This window comes from Prunus persica, chromosome G3 (assembly GCF_000346465.2).
Source record: "Prunus persica cultivar Lovell chromosome G3, Prunus_persica_NCBIv2, whole genome shotgun sequence".
NCBI classification, from domain to species: Eukaryota; Viridiplantae; Streptophyta; class Magnoliopsida; order Rosales; family Rosaceae; genus Prunus; species Prunus persica.
The window spans coordinates 15,420,257-15,431,941 of record NC_034011.1 but is presented as its reverse complement, the minus strand read 5'-3'; the positions used below and the strand labels follow the sequence as shown (position 1 = coordinate 15,431,941).

Genomic DNA, 11,685 nt, shown 5'->3' with positions numbered 1-11,685 from the left:
TATTTTTCAAGTCCCTAATCTACCTAGATTATTTAAGTAAATTATTTACCTATAATTATTTATGATTTTCACAAAGACTTTGTATATTAATTTACCGACATTTTTAAGCACAATGATTTACTTATATTTGAAAATACAATTTAGAATAGGTACATAATAATTTTGAATCTAAAAGAATGAATACATTAATCTATAAACGAAATTTGAATTAAGGAGAATTGGTAACAATTGATGGAATGAAAATTGAATATATTGTGCAAAAAATAAAATAAAATAAAATAAAATCCCACACCGAAAGAAGACAAAGAAACAAATAAGAACATTAAATGTCACAAATTTGGTTGGAGTGTGTGTAACTCCATTAGTGTTCGAGTCTCGCTGCCAGCAGTTCTCGTTGGTGCATGATTTGTAATTTCCTACATAAATTCATACTGGTGGTAGATGGCAGTTGGGTGCCACATGTAAGTTCTTCCGACTTGAGATTGTAGGTCTACCTTGGCGCTGGTGGTGATAGTAGGCAATCTCCCCCTAAACTTTTTTTCATAAAAAAAAAGTCACAAATTTGGGCAAAAAAAAAACATTAAATTACACCAAATCATTTAAAAAATAAAGTCATTATTATAATTAGATTTGTAGATTGATTAGGCAACTGCTTTAGTTGGATCTTAATCATTATGTTTTACTTATATAAGTCAGGGTTTTATTGATAGAAAAATAAGATAATGGGTTGCAGGTAAGAAAAAATGAGTTTCAAGGAGAAAAGCTAAATTTACTATAGATTTTTGAATATATTAATGGTACGACTTGTGCAGACGATACCTGCTGCAAAAGCAGAAGCAAATGGCTCAGAGCAAAACCCAAGAGACTCGAGCAGCCTTGAACCTGACCTTGATCAAATTTTGCTTGAGCCTGGTATGGAAAGAAAAAGCAACAAGCTTGATCGCCAATCACCACCACCGAGAACTACTGCTGCTCCCGCTGGTAAGATTTGGAACAAAACGCTAGCAACAGCTCGCCGTCTGATAAATGCACTGGTAAATTGCTTGGAATTCCCTAAAACTTGGGTGGAAGCAACACGTGACATGCTGATGGTTGTGGCAACCATGATATCAACTGCAACTTTCCAAGCTATAATTAACCCACCCGGTGGTGTTTGGGAAGAGAATAAAACAAATGGAACTATTTCTTATTGCACTGATGATCACAAATGCTTAGCTGGAACTGCAGTGGCAGGGAACCGCCTCCCAGAAGAATTCCTCACGTTCATAAGATTCAATACCATCTCGTTTTTTGCTTCTCTCAGTGTCACCCTGTTGCTTGTTGGAGGATTTCCGCTCCAGAATTATATAATTATGTGGCTTTTATCAATGGCCATATGTATCACTCTCTCTTCTATGGCATTAACCTATATGCAGGCTCTCATGTTAGTGCTCCCTGAAACTGAATTTTTTTTTTCATATGGTGATATGTATGATATATCCATTAATGCTTGGTGTTCATTGCTTCTGTCCATCACTTTAATCCACACCACTCGTCTTATCAATTGGTTGGCGAAGAAGTTTTCGCGCAGGTTCAAGCATAATATCCCAAAAAGCCTCAGGGACGTTGTTGATAGTTTGACTGCACCTGCACGTCACCGTACCAACAAATTCTGAGGAGAATATAGCTGTTGTTTCCTAATGTGTTGGAGGAACTACACCAGATTCCTAAAGTAAACCATCTATTTAACGATGGAGAATCTGTTTAAGGAGTACCAGCAGGTTGTGTTTGGCTAGTGAGCTGTGTTTGCTTTGATTTGTTTATGTTAGAATTTGTTAAGAGTGAGTCAGAATGATAAGTTTGGATGCTTGTGAAGGTTTATGCTTAAGGTATATGTTGAAGCTACTTAATAATTAAAGATTCTGTGGAGCATTTGTTGTTGGTTAATCTGAAATCTATTTTTATTTCCTCCATATATATATATATATATATAAATCTTGTTGGAACGAAAGTGCCATGGGTGAAATTGTTTGAAGAGAAGTGCTCAACTATAATTGATAGAAGATATAGACGACATATGCGGGGAAATTCTCAAAACAATTCATAGACTTTGCAAGATGCATCTAAGAATGATACAAGACACATAACTGATGCAAGGGTATATATTAATAACTCTAGAAAACTTCGATTATTGGACACAGAATATTAATGCTACAAGACACATCTCTCTATTGGGATGAGTCACTCTATATTGGGATGGCTCCCTTTTTGTCCGTTTGATCTATTAAACTTCAATTTTTTTTTATAAATAATAATAATTGTTGTGTTTTGGCTCACCATGATGCGGGAAAAGGAAGAGGAAACAAAGGGCTGTGAAGATGGAGCAACAAGGAAGGAGAAGAAGTCAAAAGACGAAGTTGCTATTGTAGGCGACTAGTCGCTTTGGCCATGTGACCAGTTGCTTCTCGCTGAGGCTCGAAGATTTTGTTTTTGTCTCCAGTGACCAGTCGCCCATTCTTGGTACTGGTCGTCGCGTCAATTAGTCTACGCATTGTTTCTACTTTTTTGGCGCTTTTGACTTGGTTTTCCTATTATTTTGGGGTTTTCTAGCCTAATTTAATAGGTTTTTAGTTTCTTATATTCCTAGTTAACTTGTAGCAAAGTCTTATGCATTATAAATAGGACTTTTTAGGGCTAGGTTAATTTAGAAGAGAAGAGTGGAAAATTCAAGAGAGAATTTTCAAGGGAGAAACACAAGACAGAATTCAAGGGTGAATTTTTGAGTGTTTACAAGGGCATCAAAGGGTTTGAGCAAGGGTGAGAGAAAAGAAAGCTAGGGTTCTTGTGAGAGCTAAGGAGGTTCAAGATTGTAACCAAAGTTGTTCTTACATACTAGTGAATTTCTGGAGTGGATCACCAAGAGGACGTAGGTACGAGACCAAACCTCTATAAATCTTTGTATTCTTGTGTGATTGTTTACTTGCTTTGGTGTGCATGTGTTTTATTCTCAAAGGGATTTGTGTGTGTGCCGTCGCATAGTCCTTCAATGACAAGGTCTTGGAGTGTTTCCACACAACAAGTGGAATCAGAGCCAAGTTGGCAGAGGGTATTAGTTTATGCCCAAGTGCTTTTATTGATTTAAGAGTGTTTGCAAGTGTTGATGATGGCATGCGACATGAAGGCGGTGGGAGCATGACAATGGAGGAGAAGGATGTGCTTGGCTAGGTGGCTAGGGGGTCCATCAAGGCGATGGAAGACACCGCAAAGCAAACATGAGAAAAGCTTAAACAGATGTTTGTGGGGAAGTCCCTTTCAAACGAATGCTTCATGAAGGAAGAGCTCCAAAATCTTCAAATGGAGGAGGGTGGAGATCTAACGGAGCATCTTAACACCTTTAATAGATGTATTGCGGGCTTGCAAAAGGTGGACTTGGTTTATAGCACGGAGGATGAGGCGTTGATATTGTTGGCATCATTGCCTTTGTCTTATGAACACTTCCGGAAGATGCTGATGATTGGCAAGAGTACTCTCAATTTTGAGGAGGTGGTGCAAAATTTAGTACATCATGGGTTGACTCAAAATTCTGGAGACAGCTCTCAAGGTGCGGGTCTATTAACATGGACTAGAGAGCGGGGGTATTCAAGCAAGCGCAAGGGCAATAAAGGCAATGGAAGGAGTCCTAAATTCAAGAACAATGAAAGGTGCTTCAAGTGTGGGTTTTCAAACCATTCGAAGTGGTATTGTCCATTAGAGGAGAGTAACGGGGACGTCATGGCAAGTTCTTCGAGTATGGGTTCAGTTTGGATTTTAGATTCCAGATGCTCTTATCATGTGTGTTCAAATAGGAGTGTATTTGATACATATGAGGAAAGGAAGGTTAGCAAGATTTTGTTGGGAACAGTGAAGATCAAGATTTTGTTGGAGATAAAAACAAGTTGTGAAGTTTTGGGTGTGTGAACAGTGAAGATCAAGATGCAAGATGGTGTTGTTAGGAGACTTAATGTGACAGGACCCGCCTCGAATTTCTCAGAATCCGTGATGAATCCTGTGGTATTTCTGAAAATGAGATGTGATGTTCCAGGATATGGGAATGATTGGGTATGCACTTCTGTAGCATAGATACATGAAACACGTCATGAATCTGAGATAGTTCTAGAGGTAAGGCAAGTCTGTAGGCAACGGGTCCGATGCTTTCCGTGATCTCATAAGGTCCGATATAACAAGGGGCTTAACTTCCCAAGTTTCCCAAACCTCATCATACCTTTCCAAGGAGATAACTTCAAGAACACCCAATCCCCAACTGCAAATTCAAGATCTTTGGACCTGTTGTCTGCATAACTCTTTTGTCGGTCTTGCACAATTTTAAGCTTTTCTCTTATCATCTTCGCCTTCTCCGTTGTTGCTTGAATACTTTCTAACTTCTCCAATTTTCTCTCACCCACCTCATTCTAGCATATAGGGGTCCTACACTGTCTCCCACACAAAGCTTTATACGGGGCTACTTCAATGCTCGAATGATAACTATTATTATAACCAAACTCCACCAAAGTAGGATGAGTATCGCAACTGTCTTTAAGATGTAACACACAAGACCTCAACATGTCCTCCAAAGTCTGAATTGTTATTTCCGATTGTCCATCGGTTTGTGGGTGGAAAGCAGTACTAAATCGTAACTTAGTACCCATAGCTTCTTGTAAACACTTCCAAAAATGAGATTTGAATCTTGCATCCCTATCAGACATAATAGACAAGGGTGCTCCGTGCAACCTCACTATTTCATCCACAAAGTGTTTAGCAAGCTTCACTAAGGAATAAGTTTCTTTAATAGGTAGAAAGTGAGTGGATTTAGTGAGTTGGAGTGCGTGAAAGTTTGAAAACGAAGTCCATTGTGATATGTTCCCACTTTCATTCAGAGATTGGAAGCAGTTGCATAAGTCCAGATGGTCTCTGTCGTTCCGCCTTCACTTATTGGCAAATCAAACATTTACTCATATATCTAGCTATATCACCCTTCATATGCGGCCACGAGTAGTACTCACGTAGTGTCTGATACATCTTGGTACTACCCGGGTGTATAGAATAAGTTGAACAGTGAGCCTCTTCCATGATTTCTCTCTTTAAGTCTTCGTTCTTGGGTACACAGAGACGTGTTCTAGTTACTAAGGTTCCGTCTTCTCTCACAGCATAATCCGTCCGCATACCATTCTCTACTGCCAGTCTTATCATACAGAGTGTTGGATCTTCCAAGTGCGCGACAATCACCCGCTCAACCAGAATAGGTCTCACATGCAAACTAGCAAGTAACCCACCTTGTTGACTCATTCCCAGTTCTACCCCATCTTTTCGCAATTCCACCAATAATGGAAGGTAAGCCATTCTAAGATGAGCTAGGCTTCCACAAGACTTCCTACTTAAGGCATCCGCCACAATATTAGCTCGGCCAGGATGGTACTAAATCGTACAATCATAATCCTTAATCAACTCTAGCCAATGCCTTCGTCTCATGTTCAACTTCTTATGGGTGAAAAAGTACTTGAGGCTTTTGTAATTAGTGAAAATCCGACATGTCCCTCCATACAAGTAGTGTCGCCAAATTTTAAGGGCGAACACCACTGCAGCAAGTTCTGAGTCATGGGTAGAGTAATTCTACTCGTGCTTCTTGAGTTGCCTTGAGGTATAAGCAATCACCCGATCATGTTGCATCAATACACATCCCATACCTTGTAATGATGCATCACTGTAGATCACAAAAATTCCCATGTCATCAGGAAAAGCTAAAACAGGTGCGGTGGTTAATCACATCTTAAGCTCCTGAAAACTTTGTTCACACTCCTCAGTCCACATAAATTTAACTCATTTCCCTGTTAATCGAGTGAGAGGTGCATCTATCGTAGAGAAACCTTCCACAAAACGACAATAATAGCCCGCCAACCCCACAAAACTCCGTACTTCCCTCATATTAGTAGGTTGTACCCAATTCACTACTACTTCCATCCTCAGAGAGTCCATATAGATTCCTTCCGTTGAAATCACATGTCCAAGGAAGTCCACTTTATCCAACCAGAACTGACATTTACTAAACTTGGCATACAACTGCTTTCTCCTAAGAGTCGTCAATACTAACCTCAAATGCTTCTTATGAGCTTCCAAACTCTGTGACTATATTAAGATGTCGTCTATGAACACAATCACAAAGCGATCAAGTAAGGTTGGAACACTCTGCTCATGAGATTCATAAACGTTGCTGGGGCATTCGTCAATCTAAAAGGCATCACCAAGAACTCGTAATGGTAGTAACGAGTCCTGAATGCCGTCTTAGGAATATCTTCTTCTCTGACTCTGAGTTGATGGTATCCTGATCTCATATCAATCTTGGAAAAGTACTTGGCATCCTTTAACTGATCGAACAAGTCATCAATTCGAGGCAAGGGATATCGGTTACGCACTGTCACCTTATTCAATTGTCTGTAATCAATACATAACCTCATGGTGCCATCCTTCTTCTTCATAAATAACACTAGTGCACCCCAAGAGAAAACACTAGGTCAGATGAACCTAAGATCAATCAATTCTTGTAATTGAGTCTTCAACTCTCGTAACTCCTCTGGTGCCATCCTATAAGTAGCTTGATAAATTGATTTGTGCCCGAAAGAAGTTTAATAGTGAACTCGGTTTGTCTCTAGGGAGGTAAACCAAGGAGATCATCTAAGAAGACATCCAGGAATTCTTGAATGATAGGAACATCCTCCAAATTTAGGGTGACGTCATGAGTATCGATGATATGGGCTAAGTATCCCACACATCCCTTTTTGAGTAACTATCTAGCTGTTAAAGCTGAGATTAGACATGATGAGAGAACTCTACGGTCTTCACGGAAAGTAACTTCGGGTTGTCTCGGACTTCGAAGTACAACCTTCTTTCGGAAACAATCTACTATGCATAATGCTTCTCCAACCAATCCATTCCCAAGATAATGTCGAGGTCGACCAAATCCAAGGGAATCAAATTGGCTTCCAACACCACATCACCCACTTGAACATAACTATCTCTAAACACCATGTCCGCAAGAAGGACATCCTTCATAGGTAAGGAAATGCTAAAACTTCTGGCAATGGGTGTAGGACTAACACTTGTATAGGGTACAAAACTATGTGTAATTAATTAGTGTGTGGCCCCGGGATTTATTAAAACATGCACAAGATACCCAAAAACAGGTAACATACTGGTAATGAAATCTGGTGTAGCCTATGCCTCCTACTTGGTCATAGAGAATAGATGGGCCTAAGTAGTCCAGTGCCCTTACTAACCCCTTTGGAGTCTACCGCCTCTATCCCGGAAGGTAGACTGAACCCCACTACTGGATGAAGAACCCGCACTAGAAGAAGAGGCACTGCTCTGACTCTGACTCTGACCTCAACTACCTTGCCCTTGCTAGGCCACAATCTTCTGTCTTACAGTACCATCGAGACCACAGTAGAAACAGCCGGTGCTACCCCTCTGACTTGGGCCACCGCTTTGCTTGAGGAATGGGCAATCCCTCCTAAAGTGTCTAACATGTCCATAGTTACGACAGGTTGAGCTAGTCTGCCATGAAGGATCCCTTGCCGTACTGCGCATCGACTGCTGATCTGAATGCTGACTCCAATTTGGCCTAGGCCCAGATCTCCCACTACTAGAACTGGATCCATGTCCTACGGACCAACCACTGCTCGCAGAATTGAAACTGGATCCTCCCCTCTATGATGGACCCTGACTTGGTCCACCAAAGCCAGATGAGTCCTTGTGACGTCTAGCTAAAGCCTCACTATGCTTCTTCAATACTCGGTCCACTGCTTGAGCCAGTGCCTTTATGGTAGGATAAGTGGTGGCAGTGACCACTGCCTAAATGCCTAGGCACAAACCCTCCTCAAAACATTTACACTTTTCTTCTTCATTAGGAATCAGCTCTGTAGCAAACCGGGATATTGACTCCTGTTTCAGATGCAGGAACTCGATTTTCTTCACATTGCTGTATGAGCAGATAAAACTGCTCATATAAGACACGCTGAAAGTCTGCCCAAGTAACGGGAGTAGGATCAGCATAACCCCTTCGTACAGTTTTCCACCAGTGTAGGCATTCCTCTTCAAGAGGAAAACAGCCAACCGCACTCGATCTTCATCAAGGCACTGCAACACTTCAAACACTCTTTCTATATCGGTGAGCCAATTCTCTGCTTCAGTTGGATATGCATTGCCAAAGAAGTCATGAGCCTCGAATTCTATGACTCTTTTGATATCTGAGGCTTCAGTGTTTCACCTCTCTTGCAAGGCTGTAGTCATGGTTTAGGTGAACTGATACAGTACGTGGCGCAAGTCAAGTTCATTCTCACCCATTCCTTCATTGACATGTGGAGGTGATGGAGATGGAAGTGCTGGTAAAGGTGTAGATGATGGTGGCGATGGAGGAGGTGCATGTTCCCCCATCTCGGGAAAACGTGTCATCGGTCTACCATGTCTAGGAGGCATGGTGCTATATGGAAGAAAGCAAAGGAGTCATTAGTTTCAAGAATGCAAAAGAAGCGTGAAGTTAGAAGGAAAATGAACCTAATGCTCTGATTCCAAGTTGACAGGACCCACTCCAAATTCCTCGGAATCCATGACGAATCCTATTGTATTTCTGACATCAAACTGACTCCGGGCCTACTTACTAACAGTATAGCCTCTTTTCCAAAACAAGGAAAAGAGGAATGAGACTTTATGCCGAAATTTTGGCAGAGTCTCCCCTGAAAAAAGGACATTTCCCAAATTTTTGTAACCTATCAAAACACATTAATAAATCCTATCCAGCAGGATGCACAACGTAGTAACACACAATTTGCATAATAGGCCTCCGACCTTACATTCAACCATAACATGGGCGATAACAGAGCATATCTAAAAAAATTCAATTTACAAACGAAAATAAAGTTCAACGAAATAAAAACAAGTGATCGGGACTCAGAAGTTCAAGACTTGGTTCAGCCGCTCAATTCAACTCAAGTTACTACCTACGGGGCGCAAAACAGAAAACTTGTGAGTAGACAAAAATAAAGTTTTATTACATTTGAAAACGACATACTAACCCCACCGTTTGGAAAATGATATAGAAAACATGCAATTGACACCCGATATACTCGTATATAATCCATTAAAACTAAGTTAAAATATGTATCCCATAATAGTTTACTAATACCCAAACTCACTCAACACCCTTCCCTTTTTCTTAAACCGCTATCACCCAAAATGCGTGCCCATTGGCACTGCAATTGAGGAAGGATCCTCACTGATAAATAAGAACAAAGGTATATGTATATATATATATATAGATAGATATGACCACTACCAAACTTGTACCGGGAAAACAATCCAACCGGGTAATTGTTTGACTAGACCACATGGAAGAATTCTCAAATTGACCATGTGGCTAGGGAACGAGCCGTCCAACCCGGGGACTGGGCTCACCAGCACGCACATCAGAATCCTCAATACTGTGTGCCTATGACAAGTCCTAAGCGCGCAGACTAACCCCGCTAAGGGTCTACGAAACACCCTATCAAGGGTGCCCGGGTTCCAACATATTCAAGTATCCCATAATTTCAAGTATCCAATCCAAATATTTATAAACAAGGGAAGTACATAGGGTAGTGCTAATAGCACTCCAAACTGACCTAAACCACAACCCAACTCACATCCCATGTACACATCCAAGTATAGATAGTAACACTCAAAAATAGCATATATCAATTCAAGATAATCACAATATGCAAATATCCAAATATACTTTCAGTACATTCATAACAATATTATATTTCAACATTTAAATATATAATAAACTCAATAATCAAATAGCCATTATGCATAGTTTTGTGTCTTTGAAAATACTGATTATTATTTAAAAATAAAGTCTACTCACAAATAATCCAACATTGCTTGACCCTGAGAGGGTCCCGCCTATTGAGTACGAGGAGCTTGAGTACCTATTTAAGAGCACAAGGATTAGATTAAAATAAAATACTTTGAACGAGAACTTGAAGTTGTTATTTACATAGGCATCACTTATGTAAGGAAAGTGTAGGCATTCTGCATGTTCCATGACACATTTTACTTGGTTACTATCTTAGAATATCAAAAAGGCATCATTTCCAAGTCATGTTGTGTTGCCATTGCTCATAAAAAAATATATGTATAAACAGTAATTTAAATATATCCATACTTCTCTATATATAGAAGCAAAATACTTGAATGATCCATACTTGTCACATCCAAATCACAATTTTTCCAGCCCCACGCAACAAATTATCCATACTCGTCTATATATACGCAAAATACTAGCTAGAAAGACATGTAAAATGAAGGAGGAATATTTAGTATTCAATCAAAAAGCCATTATAGGACACAAGTTGCCAATTCTTCTCGCACCTCATTCAATTCCATTTAGGTGCGTGTCCTTCCGTCTAACTCTATACTAAAAAGAAAAAAAAATGCATGTAAAATGCAAACACAAACAACAGAAATATGAACATAAGCTTAAAAAGTGCAAGGTACTAAATTTGCATAAGATATGTTGTCACTTCAAATTTACCAAATCATATTGGTGAACAAGAAAATCTAATTTATCAACCAATCTAATTAGATAACAAGAAGTCATTAAATGGATCCCACTTCATGTTTCAACTAGGAATTAAATGATCATGTGATGGGGTAGAGAGTAAGCCATGTATCATACAGAAATACCCTCTTTTGAATTTCCTGCAAATTGAATTGAGGTTCCGATAAATAAAAGATTTCAAGTATATTATTTTCTTATAGATGACATTAAACTCTTAAATGAATAAGCCATGTACCATAAGTGCAAATATATACCAAGTAAGCACAATATTTAAGAGTAAGATAATTCATAAGCTATGTACCATAAGTGCAAAAATATATTATTGTCTTATGATACAGAGATTGAAAGCCAGCCATATCATGATCAACAACTAAACACGCAACATCAACTAGTTCAAATGGTTGCTTTAAATATCATGCATGACAGATGCAAGCTAGCAAAACTTCAACATTTAAATGGGTTTTAATAAAGACCCATGAACCTAGGCATGCTTATAAGATTCTTATATTAAGTTGTTGATCATGATATGGCTAAGAGATTAATAACATCAATTCGGATAGGCACAAAACTGAAGCCTAAGAGATTAATAACATCAATTTCATGTTTTACTGATGCCTATTAAGTGTTGCCTAGAGTGAATTTTGGCATGGTGTCAACATGACTGTATAGTGCCCTTAAAGATTAACAACATAGCCACAAAACATCTATGATGCCTCAGGTCTAAGGATTAGTTTGCACCATTGCAATTTATGAGTTCCAGCTTGACATGTGAGTAAAGACTTCCATCCTGTAACTCATGTGTACTTGTTCTGGTCTTTGCGGAATATTGACGTGTGAGTAGAGATGATACTGTGTGTACTGGTCTGTGCGGAATATTGACGCCCAATCAATATTATTATGACCAGGAACATATTCAGGATTTTGGGATGATGAGAAGTCTCAATATATGCAATCTCATTACATAGCTCTCATATCCACTTGTGTATTCCTCGGACTATGGTTGTTCTACATATTGAAAGATAATATAGGATGATTTAATGTATAAAACAACCCTTCTTGCTCATTGATAACATAATATA

General features: G+C 39.3%; 1 protein-coding gene across 1 annotated transcript; it reads left to right on the top strand.

Moving 5' to 3' along the window:
* LOC18782091 lies at positions 795–1,655 on the top strand. Its single transcript, XM_020559991.1, has one exon. It carries the CDS (start codon positions 795–797, stop codon positions 1,653–1,655), a length of 861 nt encoding a protein of 286 aa, XP_020415580.1.

Coding starts and splice junctions, on each gene's coding strand:
- LOC18782091 (XM_020559991.1), top strand. CDS start 795: ATGGTACGACTTGTGCAGACGATACCTGCTGCAAAAGCAGAAGCAAAT.